Consider the following 16,645-nt stretch of genomic DNA (forward strand, 5'->3'; position numbering starts at 1 on the left):
TCAGAGATTTTTAAAAATAATATATTAAGTTGATTTCACATTAGATTTAATCTATGTTATTCATCGGGGACATCGTGTAAGATATTCCAACTCATTTGAGCTCAAGTATCACCTGCTATTGTGCAAATTACATGATTGTACATTTAAGAGATTTTAAAAAAATTATATATAAAGTCGATTTCAAATTATATTTAATCTATGTTATTCATCGGGGACATCGTGTAAGATATTCCAACTCATTTGAGCTTTTGATAAGTATCACCTACTATTGTGCAAATTACATTCAGAGATTTTTTTGTAAAGTTGATTTCACATTTAGATTTAATCTATGTTATGCGTGGGGGACATCGTGTAAGATCTTCCTCACTTGAGCTTATAACAAGAATCACCTGCTATTGTGCAAATCACATTCAGAGATTTAAAAAAAAAGTTGATTTCACATTATTTCATACTTACTGAGGGTGGTGGTGTACGGTTGTCCCTCAACAATGGCTCCCTCTCAGCACGATCACCACTATAACGTAAGTAGTGATCCCTAAGGAACAAAAAAGGAGAATTGTCATCCTAGATACTGTAAATGCATTTAAGTTCGCGTGGTTTTTATTTCGCGCTAAGGCGAAAATGGAGTGTTAGCAGTGGTTTTAAGTTTGCGGCAGCGCTATAGTCACATTACTGCTACAGTATTGGAGAAAAATGTTTGTGGTGGCTTTAAGTTCGCGGTAAAACAGTCGCCACGAAAACCGCGAACATAAAACCACCGCGAACATTTCTGCATTTACAGTATTCAGTAGCAGTGTTGTAAAGGCCATTTCAAGAACAAGTGACTAAAATGACATGTATGAGAAAGTGAGGACACCATAGACAGTACATTTATCACTTTAACATAGCGGCAGGAAAATATAGCGGTTTGGGGAAAATGGAGTAGGTCACAGCACTTAAATTCAACGGTTTGAACAAACATTACTGTCTGAAATAACAGTGATCAAATATCAGCGTTGATGAAATTTTAGCGGTTAACTAGTGACCGTTAGATTAGCTAAAATTAAGTTAACAAATCAAGAATAAGAGTAACAGTATCTTTGCCATCCTCCCTTTATCCAATACTTCATTTTGTTCACTGTGAGGGATTTGGTTCTGCCATATGCTGGGAAAGGAGGTGTCGCAGTTTTTAAGTTTGTGTTTTAAAAAAAAACACGCAGAAATGCAAGACAGAGCATATGTTTGCTATGTGATGAGTTAACATATCAAGAATATTTCATGATTTTTAAAAGGTATAACTTAACCACTGCGTCCAAAACTAAGGAAATTTGTTTCAGATAAGATAAAAAATGTACTAGTACAGCAGTGTCCTCGATGCTTTCAATCAATCTAATATCAGAACTGAATTTGTAAAACATCACATATACATGTATCTCAAATATACCAGTCCTGCTTTCCAAAACCAAGTACAACAAACTAAGTGAATTATATAAGGGTATGGTTTGTGATGTTGTTTTTTATTTGTACTTTTTGTTGTTTTCTGTTTGAAATGTTGTTCTTTTTTGTTCTGTAAGTACACAATCTCTATGTACTGTTTTCACTTTAAGTTAGTGAATCGAGCCTCATCAGTAAAGTTACACTTTTAAGAGTTATTTTGTTAGAGAAAATAATAATTGGAAAGACAGCTGTGTGAAAAATTAGCATTGGGCAAACTCAAGCATTTCATAGGACAGGGACAGCAGAAACATGCTGGGAGAGTCAGACATACCATCGCCCTCTCTGCACACTTGCTTGTAGTGTGCTGAAAAAAGTGATAGCTCATTGTAGAGACAGATGGAGTCAGGTCACACAAATATAGGAGATTTTAAGTAGTATGTGAACGGAGTATACATTTTGCACACAAAACTAAGTAAGATAAGTTCCAAGTTTTTTTTCTTTTTAAATTAGTTTTAAATATGCAAAGGTGCAGGAATAAGCTGTTTCAGAACAAATCTATAGTCCATATTGATTTATAAGTAATAGATAATCATTACATCTTTAGTGACATTACTGTGTTACAACCACTCAGGGCTTTTTCTAAAGAGGGGAACAAAGACACTGTGCCCCCCTGCCCTGACATTGCGCCCGCTTAACCTGGGGAGAAGATTCTCAAGGAGACGAGCATAAAATTATCATTGACCATGCAGGGTTGCTACTATGTCATAATTATGTACTATGATTATGTAGCCCCAGTCTTAAGCTGTGACTGGCTGACATTAATTTTGCCCCACAGGAAGCCTTATATTTCAAATTCAACTTCTTGGAAACTCCACCCCCCCCCCTGCTTGGTTGCCCCTCTCCCTTGCAATGCTCCCCTTTGCAATTTTTTCCTAGGAAATCCCTACATCATTCTGACTACAGAATCAACAGTTAAACTTACAGTGGTCCCTGGGATGTCCTCCCCATAGCAGGGGTCATGCCGCTTGGGGGGAGGAAGGGATCTTCTTCATCAATCTCTATGTACTGTTTTCTGTAAAAAGAAGTGTACGCAAATATTGGTTATACAATCATGTAGTCACATAAGGGTAATACAGTTCACACGATCAGGCAACCACCTGTTGCAGGCAACCATCTTCAGTCAAGCTACAAATGTAAATTAAAACAGTCCTGTCAATTTTTACATACTTAGTTAACCCCACCCCCAGCAACCGTTTTTTCCTCAGTCCCTTGAGTGGTTGCCAAATTAAGGTTTGACTGTACAACAAAACTAGAACTAAATCAGAATTTGCTAAATATCTCATATTTCAAATTTACCACAGACAGCTTCATGGCAAGAAAATCTTTAATTTGCATGTCATTTTGTTTGCAGCTACAGTGTAACAATGAAAAGTTAACGATAACTACCAGGGCTTCCACACTCGCTACCCTGAAAAGATTTTTCAGAGTAGGGAGTGTACGAGCCCTCAGGCTGGTAGTTATTGGATGGCATCTGGGCTAACAACTGACACCATACACGTGTAGACTGAAGCAGTATGCCCCAAGAGGAAGGCCTGTTATTGTCCAAGCAGAGGTTAGGCTCTGACTTGTTTTTGATGTCTTTTTATGCGCTTCCGTCGGGCTTTCTATTTTGTCAGGTTTTCTTCATGTCTGCAGGCCAAACCAATGTGTGGAAGAGATAACTAAATTATTTTTTTTTAAAAACCTGACAAAAATGAAAAGAGGTCAAAACAAGCGGGAGCCTAATAACCTTTGCTTGGAGAGTATATCACAGGTGGTAGGTTACTACGTCAACCTTATATAATGTCACTGGGACCTTTTCAAACTGATAGAATCTTCCACAGGAAATTGAGTAAAGACAGGATATATAATATATATATATTATATATATATATAATATATCATAAAAGAATAGCTGCAGGCAATTGACAACCTTTTCAGAGTTATGTGATACAAAATACAATATGGAGGCAATCCTAACAATCTGTAAATCCATAATTGCGTTTGGTAATTTTAGTGGCTTAGGGATATGTGAGTAGTTCACTGCATTTAATTCTAACGGTGGGAATAAACATTACCGTCCCAAATGTTAGTGATCAAACATTTGCGATGATGAAATGTCAGCGGTTGACTAGTGACCGTCAAAGTAGATAAAATTAAGTTAACGTTAACAAATCAAGAATTACAGTATATTGTGAGCTACCTTTATCCTAGACAATATATTATAAACCTTGGTCAATCTTACTCTTTCATCTGAACAACTTGTTTCTTTGGACAATTTCATAGTCTTTCAGGAATAGTTACGACGAAATTTGTAGTCCTGGTGAAAACTGAAGCCTATCATTATATCATTATTACCTTTTTTAATTTTTTATGAATACAAAGTGGCGACATAACATGGACTAATTAAGTGCCAGACAGTTCGACACGTAGCTGTCCTTCTCTGCTGGTGATGATTGTATACTGTAAATCACTTCAATATAGCACATGGAGTACATGGAGGCACTTAATTTCAACGGTGTGAACTAACATTACTGTCTCAAATATTAGTGATCAAATATTTGCGATGATGAAATTTTAGCTGTAACGGTTGACTTTAAGTTAGTAATCGTTAAATCAGCTAAAATCAAGTTACAGTTAGCAAGTCAAGAATTACAGATTGAGTTTTCTTCTCACATTCATAGTAGGATTAGGCCACACCAATTTAATTTCTTGGTTAACAGATTTTTATTTTCCAAAAAAAAAATTTTAGAAAAAAAAATCATGAAAACAGAAGGCTCCGTTAACCAAGAAATTAACTTGGCGTGGCCTTAGATTGTTCATGTAAGTCCATGACATGAAAATAGCTTTATGTAAAATCCATCCTTTGGATCCATTAACAGCTTAATGGATTTTAAAAATATTTGAAAATGCAAACATAAAGATAAAGCACTTAGTCTAAGAGAGTGCAACTGTCTGTCCCAGATTATCACCTTGTGTTTACATAATTAAAGGATAATTTCATCTGAACTCTTGTTTGGTATATTGAACTGCACAATAATGTATCTTGCAAAATCATAATTCATGATAACAAATCCTGGACCAAGGTACATAATTTAACAATTCCAAAAGCTAATTTCCAGGTCCATCACAAGAATCCGTTCATAAAGCCCCTGTCACACAATTGACAAGCTTTGGCAATATTTGTTTAACACCATGCAGAAGGTCGCCTGATTTTAAAATCAACAGATGGTTGTGCAAATCTTTCGTCTGAAATGGTTGACAATCATACAATCAGCACATTGAGAACTCTACTTCGAGCAAAGGGACATTATGCAATAGGTCAGACACTTATACTTTTGTCACATTTTTGCCGTTACTTAATTCAAGCAGGAAGACGCCGGGTAGAAAAGGTGTTAAAAAAGCATTGAATGTAAACTTTTAGCGTTATGCAGTAGCCTGCAACGGAGGCAATGATGTGCATCGTGCTACTGTATTATGCCATTTCCTTCAAATTTGCATTTCACTTTTCTGGACGAAAATAAATGTTGGTTACGGACAGAAATAATGGGGGTGGAACCCTCTGGGAATTAGGTTGCGATGTTTAAACATTAAAGTCTTCAGTGTCTTATTACACTAAAAAAAAATTAGTACCCAGGGAACAATTAATCTGACTTTAAAGAATTATTTTTGGCTTTCTTACATGTTTTCATGCACCACATGTTTTTGTTTAATATGTATATTTTCGGTTAGTAATGTGTTACTTATACCTCTCAACAATCTTATGTTACTAGTGTTACTGTTGTCACAAGTTTGTTTTCTTTGTTATACTGTTTTCATTCGTAGTCTCGGCCCCATTGAATATCAATTTGCCAGAATTGAATGGGCCTCCCAGCTGTCTGAAAATTCAATAAACGAGTAAAAAAATTCTGTTTCCAATTTCCTTGACTGCTTTCATGTATAATTGTTGGAAATCCCTACCATCTTTTTTTCTACTTCTTTTTAACCCTTTGGTTGATGACAATTTTAAGAGAGCAATTTTAAGATCTCTAAAAATTGATGTATCAAAACAATTTCCTACCTTCTGCCAAGTCGTTGCCATGCCAACGAAGCCAGTACCATGGAAACGGTAAACAACAGTCCAACAGCCAATGAAGAGACTAGCATGTAGGCCATTCCCTCCCTGTGGAAGCAAAATCCATCCATCCATCAATCAATCAATAAATGGATCAATCAATAGATCAATCAATCAATGGATCAATCAATCAATCTGTCAGTCAATTAATAAATCAATCAATCAATCAGAATTTGGTGTTCATATTAACAGGACGTTGCTAGTCAATTCGAATCAATCGAGAGAAGGATTGGATTGGCGTGGATTGGATGAATGTACATCAATCCCGAATTGGGCCATTTACATTCAGGAAAATCTGTTCGAACTGATTCAAGTCAACCTTGATGCAAATTGATTTTGCCGAGTGGAAACACAGCCATAATGTCACAATTAACTTGAAAAACAGTCAGCCATAGAAAAATGGAACATGATTGTCAAAATTATACTCACAATGCATCATAGCAGACAGCATTCAAGGCATCAACATATTCCTGCAAGAAGAGGGAAATATAGTTCTTAAAATGCAAAGTTTAACAATTTCTATATCATATGCTAAAAGAAGGCAGTAATCAATTTGAGACCCAGTTCACAGCATTTTCCAAGCACACTTGGAAAACACTCAGCCAAAGTCCGACTCAGCGGTTTAGGACAGCCACTGTGTAAACAGAAATTTAGGGTACTTAAGTTCCCTTTTCCCGTACCCAAGACTCTAAGACCATGCTTAAGTTGGACTCAAGTCACCTTTACTTGACACTGTATGTAAATGAGTTGACTCTTAGTCTACACCCAGTGAGTTATGCAATGAGGTCATACAAAAATCAGTGAAGGCACTTGACGCAAATTTGGAAATTTGTTTGTTACTCTTTTCCATAATGTTGATGATTTTTCGGTATCTATTCTTATTTTGTGCACTCTGTGGTGCACGTTGGTCATGATTCAAAGCGGGACAATACTGCCGTCGTCACACCACCGGCGCAGCTGGGCAGTCTATGTCTCTTCGAGGCCTTGTGTGAAATTTATTATTTGTAGCTTAGTTGTTTACTAAATACTGTACAGGGCAAAAAAATGTGATTCTATAGACATTAACATCCATTTTGCAATTTTTCACGCAATTTACGGCATAGATTTCCTAATTTTGCAGGTTCTTTGCACAATTTACATCATTGTTGCAACTTCTTTTTGCGTGAAACAGATGAATATTGGTGCACCCAACCCAAAAGAATAGGTGCACAGAAAGAATTTTGGGTGCACCACACAAAATAAATTTAAATGTCAACAAAAGAAATTGCTTCCTCTCTTAAGAACTTAAATCTGTAGCTAGCTTAAGTAATACATCAAATAAAGTACAACAGAAGGTTATGTACTTACATTTCAAGAATATTCTGTATACTAGTGAAAATGTACCTTTAATCCTTGTATAGCCTACAAAAATATGTAGGTGCACTGGTGCACCCACATCAAAAATTAGGTGCACAGCTCCAATTTTGGGTGCACAAAGGTGCACATGAACCCAGTATTTCGAGCCCTGGTATACATCAAGCCTGGGTTAAAAGACGAAGAGAACTGTACAGTATACTGTCTCATAATATTTGTTACATTACTTGTCCCCGCGTATACTGTACCAGTTGTGTTACTTCTCTTTTATTCATCTCACTTACAACATATCTATTATGTGAAATGTTTATTTTCAGTTCGTTAATTATGGTTGTCTGTTTACCCGTTAGATTTGGTGTCTCCGTCACCTGTATATTATATCTATTAATATACATTTGTTCTTCAACCTATAATTCTTGATTTTGTTATGCTGTACCTCAGACTGTCATCTCAATGCATGTATCAATTATCATATTGGAGTCTTATAAGCCCACAGGGGCTGGGCGCATAATGCACAAGACACCTAGATAAAATTTCTTTCATTCTTTCCTTTCCTTTCTCAAATATACAATATAATATGTTACATTATTATATAAAATAACTTTCTGCACATAAACACAAGATTTGATGAAAACATTTGATATCAGTTTGATACTGGTTATTCATTCATTGATTCATTCTTTCATTCTTTCTTTCTTTCTTCATTTGTTAAAAAACTTAACTATCACCTTTAACATAAGCTGCAGGTAATCTTGTCTAGGATAACAAAAAGAGCGTATCAAAAGATTCTTTTTTCAACGCCAATTACTCTTTCAGTGCCCGTAGGAAGACTTCAAGCACCCATGGCCACAGCTGTGTTCAAAGTTTAACTATCAAAGGTCTGTGTACATGCATTTGATAATTGCTTTTGATCTGTAAAATAGACGATCCACTCCAACAAAGGTCATTTGATGTTTTATCCCTTTCTCCATGGCGATTTCCCCAAACGATGCATGTTATACAATGAGAACTGCCCTGATGGGGCATGGTGCATTTACATCAAAAGTCTCCCATGAGGACAGCTTTCTTTGAACCAACACAACAATGCTGCAATTTTTGGCTTCAAAAAAGGTTCGAAAGAAAATATCCCAAGGATAAAGTTCTTAGTACACAACCAAGTGTTTGATGTTAAATTCTACCAAGCCGAAATTTCGTTGACCACCTGTCGCCTTCTCAGAATGTCAGAAGTCACTTGTTTCAACACCTGAGAGTGTCACATGTTTCAACACATGTCTGATACTGGAAACTTTTATGTTCTGTATGGATGTGTACCAGTACAGAACTGCAAAAATGGTCCAAAAATGGTCCAAAGTACAGGAACACCAATGCACTGTACCTGAATAGACTAACACTGACTGTGACTGAGTGATAAGTGTATTAACTTTTTCACTTGTTTTCTTTACTAAAAATGTGTTATTCCTACAACAGAGATGGAATTAAGCACAATTTGGTAGCAGCACATGCATGTCATGTATATGGGGTGTGCCAAGGACGTCTGTCTGTCTATATCGTTGGTTTGTAGATATGTCCTTGAAGTAACAAAGTTAGGATGATGTAATCTGGTTGACAAGCAGGGACAGTCACGTTCTTGAAAAACATGATGAAGCTTACAGCTATAAAAGCCTATAATCAATGGGTTAAGTAACTGTACATGTATACTAGGCAGATGTCAGTGTTGTGCGTAATAAAAATCTACAGTTAAGTACTTCACACATGCTGTCGTCATAACTGTCTTTTGCGACCCCAATTCAAACTTTAAATATTTCATGAAAGAGTAATACATTATCATAATAATTATTCAACCAATCAATCAATCAATCAATCAATCACGAGCATCAGAGTCTGATGCATGGCAGCTACAGACATGCAGAGCTATAGGTAATGATAATCATTACATTATACAATTATAGATTATGTATCAATGAATACATAACCAGCCGACTTTTTACAGAACTCCGCTTGTGGTGAATTACACAAGGTGCGTTTTTTAAACAATATGATACTCACTAAACCCATGCAGACCCTACCCATGTATTTCCTAATATACGTATACACACTTCCTTCATCGTCAATATTTTTGGCATAAATGAGGGGCGATAAGCACAATAAGAAGGCCAGTTGTTACTAAGATATAAAAGTACACATAACAAGACAAATTTTTCTTAACCACCCTGACATTCTTTTTGTAACCACTTTTGTCAGGTCATGTCAGGCACATTCAACTTGGCAACCTAAGCAATATTAGGGCGTTGAAAGTCGTATCTTCAAAATCAACTGTCTATAGCACTGTGATTCCTATCCATAGTAAGTTTGAATAACACTATCCCATAATGTTGCATATCGACCATCATGGAGCAAACATGCGATGTCGTTGTGTGGTGGGAACTCATTGAAAATCTGAGCACTTGCACGACTTAGCGGCCAGCCATTATTTCAAATCTTCCGAACATGCACGATTTCTGTATGTCCACAGTAGTAATATGATCATGTATTCAAAATTATCATTTATTGGAAAAAAACTCTGACATAGGACTCCTTTAAACAGGATCAAAAAAGGCAAACTGGGACACATTCTTGGAAAATCTAAAAATACGATGACCCTTCCAGCGAAAGAAAAGCCTAAGGTTTGCAGACGTCAGTATTGGGATAATCAAAGTTTCCAGTTAAGCACTGCCCACATGTTGTCGTCATTCCTGTTTTGTGTGACTCCCATTCAAACTATGGGGTTCATTCAAACTATGATTGAAACTCCTTATTCATTCAAACTTTGATTGGAACTACTTAATATGTTCTTACATAAGGGAGAGCACATTTAACTACAACAATGATTGTTCAAACTTTAAATATTCTGTACATGAATCGTAATGTTCTTACATAAGGGAGAGCACAATTAACTACAACAATGATTGTTCAAACTTTATATATTCTGTAGTCATGAATCGTAATGTTCTTACATAAGGGAGAGCACATTTAACTAACAACAATGATTGTATGTGCACACACATTCAATGTTGTGACTTGAGAGCTTTCAGCTGTTTCAGTTTGACTTGAAAAAAAAAAAAAAACCTAACCTCTTGAAGTTCCTAAAATAATTTGTAGCTGTTTGTTACTTTATTTTCAATGTTGGATATATTTTTCAGTGAATAAAAATTAAAGTTGCATCATCCTAAGAAAGCTTTACTGCAACTTAACAAACTGATTCAACAGTAATTGGGTTTTGATGTTCAGGGCAATACAATACACCACTGACTGCATTACTGATAAATGGGCAAAGCAATTGAGTCATCACAATGAACAGAATGACCAGCGAGGTAAGATGATTATGCCCACCCACACATGTTCGTCAGGAAAGCTACATGACTTGTACCAATAACAGGGTCATGGCAACCTTTTGTGAGTGCCTCCATGCCCTTGAGTACAACAGATTTGATACACACGATTGGTTATGGCGGAAATGAGCAGAGACTGACTCGGTGAGAACTTAATGTCATACATTTGTATGAGGCAAGTGTCCGGTAGTCAGAAACTTCAGGTGACCCGGCAAACGCTGTCTTAGAAAAAGCTGCGCAGAATAGATGCGCATGGCCGTCTACAGTTCGACCATGTCAGTGCAACAGATTCGGTAGTGATTGGTTATGGATGAAGGAAGCAGAGACTGGGGTTGCTTAGTGTCATATGAGGCAAGTGTCCAATACATAAACTTGAAATTAAACGTTTCCTCAATCTTACTCCAGGGATCCAGCAAAAGTGGTTGCTGACTAGCTCATCTGGGAAAAAATGACTTTAATAGTTTTGCAGAAAGAATTGGCATCAATCAAAAAGATTTTATAATGATCATTTTCTGCATAAAAATAGCATGCCACCCACATACAAGTGAAAAACAGCGGTGATATGATTACCAAAAAGGCTGTAGAATACCAGTGTCCACTAATTATTTCAACTATGATAATTTCTGCATAAAAATAGTATGACACCCACAAACAATTGTGAGTATATAACAGTGGCTATAAATACATTGTATCAACAAGGCTGTAGAATGCCCTTGGCATTGGGAAGTTTAATATCTCGACTTGTGTCATGCAACTTTACAGCCAAAATGTCATCAAAGGACCTTGAAAACTGAGTGTTCTTCAAAGCAACAAATTCTACATCCTTGTGACATTTTGTGATCACACCAGTGAAGGTTGTTTCTGAATGACTGACAATCACCACGTCGTGACAAAACCTGCACAAAATCACATCCAAATCCAGACCTTACTGTAAGTTTATTTACATTGCAGCACCAAAAATATTGTTGAAAAGTGAAAATCCAGCTTATGCGGTATGTTTAAGCTTTGCAGCTGTTAAACAATATGGGCAAGAGAACAGAAATTCTCACAGGTGCTTAATTATTAGCTTGTTCATGTGTGTGATGAGTTTGCAGTTAGTTACTGTAGAGAAGTGACCGTAAAAAAAACGCAAATATTTCAAGACTTACAAAAATTGTATTTGACAGCTTTCAGCCGACTATCTGACTTAAGTCCTAAATGTTAAATTTATTTGTCTGTCTCCCTGTTTAACAGTGGCTATTGAGTCATATACTGGTTTTATATAAAACCTCCTTGGTCATATATAGTGAAATTCAAGCTGCATTGAAGACTTTTTCGAAAGCATTTTAGATCTAACCTTTACTTTTTACCTTAAGGTCACTATGTCTTGCCAGTAGAAAATGTCATGTTGGCACTTAGGTTTCACACTGAGTCTTAACTCAGCTTTTATAAGATAAGACCAAACTGTTTAAGAGAGAAAGGACAAACTTAAGGTTTTCTGAGGATATGGCCACGAGAAATCCTGCAATAGTCAACTGTTGTATTCATATCACCTTCAAACAGTCAGTTCAAAAGAACTGTAACGGTTATGGCCGCAGAACACAGTATTTAATAGTAGTTGGGGTATGAAGTAGTGCGTCACATTGCTTGAAAAGGCCATAGTTTTTCTTCTGTGCACGTTAGCGAGGCTAAAACAGGGGTGAATGGTAGAGGAATACTTCAGTTTTGAGACAGTACGAGTCAGTGTGATTACGATGTTTGTTCGGTCGGGTTGAATTGGCGCCTGGATTAATTGTAACTGCCCGACTACTGTAAGTCGGCTGCAGTACGGTGACCTCCGCTGGGGGTCATATCAAAGTGGCTTTTAAAAGAGAACGAGCCGGTAAATCTAACCTCATTTTGCAGATATTTTGTAGATTGAACCTTGAAGTCAAACATATTAAAATCTGGCACCCTAATTGTGCACCTTTCTATAAATTTTCAAGCGTCAAAGCTTCTCACCTTGGGATCCTTTAATAGTATGTAAATCCCAATTGGAGAAATACTGTGGTCTGCAACCTTATGTTCTTTATCCTTCAGGTGAAACTCAAATGCTTCAGATGAAACGTAATGCTTTTTAGATAAATGATAGTGCAGTGTGGCTTTGCTATTACAGTATAGTTCACTTTAACCTGAGGCTGCGAATGTACACCTGATGATGATATAACAACTGAGTTCCCTCATATACTGAAACTTTGACACCAGCTTAAGGTCCCTATCCAAAATGAAAGATGAGATCCATCACAATGAACCCAAGCGAGTTTGAACCTCAGTGTGAGTTCAACTTTTACACTGAGTCTATTAGCGCTGAGCGCTATGGACTATAATGGAGACGAGCGGATAAATGTACCGCTTTTAAAGTCTTCGAACCCGCAACTTCCAGCATGCATCTACACATGTACCAACTAGATCAGTACTGTTACAGTAGTAATTGGATATGAAAAAACAATCCATGTCCAATGAATTCCGATTACTTCCACGTGCAAAGAAAAAAGCATTCTCGACAAACGGCGGAAGTGAACTGCGGGCTTCACTGAATAGTAGTGTTAACACCTCGAGCCACTTCCTGTCTTTGAAACTCAATCATGCAAACAGCCGAAAGACGAAATACCCTTCTTTGATATCAATATGTCATATGAAGAAGCTATTGACATGAGTTGGAAATTAGCAATTAAAGCATTCTATTGGTGATGATGGAGGATAAGGGTCTACAGGAAAATGGCAAGTTTTTTTGAAGACACAAAAGGGCATGTTTGATCAGAATCATTTACAATTATATCAAATGTGTAATGTTTTGTAAGCCCCAGTTTTCCTTATCATTTACAGTCTTATGGTGTAAGATTGGTATTGAATTGGGTACTGGATATTGTGCTTGCTTCGTGTTTGGGAGGTCAAAGGATCAAATCCTGGCTGGGTCATACCAAAGACTATAGAAATGGTGCATAATTTGCTCTCTGTGCTTAAGCCCCCGTCACAAATAAGAAATTCAGCTCGGCCGACGTGTTGGCGGGCTTCAAATGTGCATTTTCGGCCGAAGTACGGCTGACGTCCTGTTATGTCAATTACGCGGGCTTTGAGCGATTTTTGAAAATAAAAGTTGATCCAAATATTGGCCTTTTACCAGGTTAGTCGATACTGACTTCATCCATGTCCAAGTGATGGTACCATCCCATGGGGGATTTTTAGTTTTTAGTGTTCGACGGATGTCACCTGTGATTTTTATTGGAAAATATGGTCGATGCTCGGACAATTTTGAAATTCGGCCAGCTTTGGGCTAGCCTGGTCCCAGTCTCTAGGGTCGGCTTAGTGGTGTTTTACCGGGCCAGTCAGTTTCTGATGGCCTTTCTACCTCTGGCTGCCATCCTACTTCCGCTACACCCCACTTCCGCTGCCTTCCTACTTTTCCGCCGTCCCGGTGCCAAACTAATTAATCCAAGGCCGTAAACAACACCCCGAGCGGGCTAAGCTGTCTGGGCGGGTGAGGGTCACTCACAGTGCCGTAGAGATATCGGGGAGGCACCGAGGGTATGGATTCCAGGCTAGCTTTGGGCAATCTACAAAGTCGCCCGGCACTTGCATGAATTGTGATGACGGCTTTAGCACTCAGCACTACAATGTGAAAAAGAGTATAATTTATTCTTACAGTTAGTTAAATACAAATACTGAAGTGGACTTTAAGTCCCTTGCTATTGTGGCCAATATAAAGGAGATGGCACCACCCCGCAGCTGTACATGAATGGTATGGAGCATCCAAATTAAGACGAGATGTTAAAGAAGATGCTCACCTCATGCAGCGTCGGACACTGAACCAGGACAACCAAGTCGTCAAAGCTTGTCTCTGTGGCATTCAGCTGTCCTCCAATTTCCTTAATGATCTCCTGTGGAAAACAAAAGGTCAACATCATTAGTGAAAGGTATAATAAAAGGTAGTCCCAAAATAGCCTTGAACATTAATTAGTACATCTTGGAACAATCAAATTCCTGATTGGTAAGAACATTCAGCAAATTCATGTGCATTTCCCTTCATTGATAAACTTTATTCCTGTCCTGGCAATCAATATCAATCTGTATCTGTATCTGTATCTGTATCTATATAGCCGGTATAACCGCCATCAGGCGTAACACACCAGCTTCGCAGGCACGCGGCGCGGCAGCAGCTGGTCATATTACACCGAACGGTCTGTTACACCTAGTCTTTGCATATCTGACTGCAACCGTTCTTTAAAGCTACTTAGTGATGAAGCTCCTACAGTACTTGATGACAACGAGTTCCATTCTACTATGGTTCTCGGGAAATACGAATTTTTGAACACGTCAATCCTTGGCTGATAACAATGATATCAATGTGGATAGTACATTGTAAAATTTTTGCAAATGAGATTTTTTTTTCTAAATGTAAATGCTAGAGAAATTGCTTACCGAGCAATTTCTGCACACATCTGTGTGACAGATAATTACCAAATCAAACGTAATTATTATGACTTTGGGGAGAGCAAGCAGAACAATTTCAAATTCTTAACATAAAAATACAGTCAAACCTACGGCTGAGCAACCACCTGCCATCAGAGGACACATTGAAACAGTCCCATCCATTTTTACATAGTTAAGACCCTCTCCCAAGCAACCAACTGTCTTCCCCAACCAGCAACCACTTTTTTGCAGTCCCAAAGGGGCATTCACCCGCCACTCAACAACCAAAATTGACAGCAGCTAGAATCCATTTTAAATGAGGATTTCTGCCTGCACAGTTAACCTGGGCTGTATTGTACAAACTGAAACAGTTGCAATCACAGATGACATCCATATACAAAGTGTGTCAGGTGGCTATGACTCTGTTTACGAGGGGTGATCAATAAGTCCTAATGGCCTCACCCAGAAGTAAGATGCACAACTCAAATTTTGTGGAATAATTTTAGAGTATAAAGTCTTTTATGAATGTCTACCAAAATTCAAATCATTGTGATCATTACTTTGCAGGCGACACACCAATCATCCATCAATCAGTAACATTAGGTGAGGTAGAAGTAACATTAGGTGAAGTAGAAGGATAAAAATATGGACAATTGAGCTGTGACCTGAGGTGTGCGGTTCAACTTGCTCTGCTGAAAGTCAGATACCCACTTCTTTTTATACAAAATAAGAAGGGAATCTTCATCAAACATTTTGACAATGTCTTCGAAGATTTTATGCCGATTCATGGTATGAGGAATGCGAACCACACAGCTCTGATCACAGTGCACCCTAATTGTTTTTCTCGTCACTTACCTACTAGTTTTCAAATGGACGTTTGTTGGATATTGCTAAAAGATGTCATACTACATAATCATGCCCCATAATTTGAGTTGTGCACCTTATTTCTGGGTGACGCCGAGGACTTATTGATCACCCCTCGTACATGCAGATGCTCACCTTGGTTTCTGGCAGGTTTGTTGTCAGTCCCTCAACCTCTCGCAGTAAGTCGTTAGCCTGAATGATTCTCCTTCTTCCTTGAGAGATGGTCTAGTACAAGAAATATTGTATAGATTAGTCGTTTTCCTTCTTGATTTGTAAGGCCGTTGAGACTAAGAACTTCAAGAGATGCAAAATAGGACAAAGAGCAACTGACAAAAATTGGACCAACTATAGCCGATCAAGAAGAAAATGTGTCAGCAGTATATTATGCAGAATCTTGAAATGATTAATTATGCTCGTCATAATGTGTGTTTGATTGTATGTATGTGTGAGTTTAGAGAATGCGATCTTTCAGAATTCTGATTCTCCCGGCAGAGATCTCGATCGGAGTCTCTGTTGATAGAGACCATGATCAGGATGCTTAGGGATGTGCTAGCTAGGGTGGTCTCCTAATAATAGTTATATAAACTTAAGATATAATTTCATTGCACAACAATTGTACAAGATACAAAGTATGCAGGGATCGAAATTCATTTTTGGAAATAGGTGCACTGGTGCACCCAACCAAAGAAATTAGGTGCACAGAAAGAATTTTGGGTGCACCACAAAATAAAGTTGAATTATTGTCAGCAAAACATAATTACAAATCTTAACACCCTTGAGAACTTCAATCTGTAATTCTATAGCTAACTTCAAAATTGCAAACAAGTAATACTTCAAATACAACAGTTACTGTTACAAAAGGTTATATTACTTTTTCTGATACTTACATGTCAAGAATATTCTGTATACTAGTGTACAACAGTACCTTTACCCTTTAGCCTACAAAAATATCTAGGTGCACTGGTGCACCCACTGTCAAAAATTAGGTGCACAGCTCCAATTTTTGGTGCACACAGGTGCACATGCACCCAGTATTTCGAGCCCTGGTATGTCATCTACTGGT

At 37.6% G+C, this 16,645-nt stretch overlaps 1 protein-coding gene across 4 annotated transcripts in view; it reads right to left on the minus strand.

The window, feature by feature from the left end:
* LOC136439668 (protein tweety homolog 1-A-like) overlaps nucleotides 1-16,645 on the minus strand; it is a 37,263-nt gene that overhangs the window by 7,336 nt on the left and 13,282 nt on the right. For 2 of the 4 annotated variants that reach the window (XM_066435181.1, XM_066435182.1), the window contains exons 10-16: nucleotides 15,718-15,807; nucleotides 14,094-14,186; nucleotides 5,999-6,039; nucleotides 5,516-5,617; nucleotides 2,399-2,488; nucleotides 1,748-1,780; nucleotides 457-535 (exon numbers count right to left, since the gene is read on the minus strand). In XM_066435181.1, the coding sequence (XP_066291278.1) occupies nucleotides 457-535; nucleotides 1,748-1,780; nucleotides 2,399-2,488; nucleotides 5,516-5,617; nucleotides 5,999-6,039; nucleotides 14,094-14,186; nucleotides 15,718-15,807 (528 nt within the window). The remainder of the gene's footprint in view (nucleotides 1-456; nucleotides 536-1,747; nucleotides 1,781-2,398; nucleotides 2,489-5,515; nucleotides 5,618-5,998; nucleotides 6,040-14,093; nucleotides 14,187-15,717; nucleotides 15,808-16,645) is intronic. The other 2 variants (XM_066435183.1, XM_066435184.1) reach the window with 1 other exon arrangement.

This window comes from Branchiostoma lanceolatum, chromosome 8 (assembly GCF_035083965.1).
Source record: "Branchiostoma lanceolatum isolate klBraLanc5 chromosome 8, klBraLanc5.hap2, whole genome shotgun sequence".
Taxonomy (NCBI): domain Eukaryota; kingdom Metazoa; phylum Chordata; class Leptocardii; order Amphioxiformes; family Branchiostomatidae; genus Branchiostoma; species Branchiostoma lanceolatum.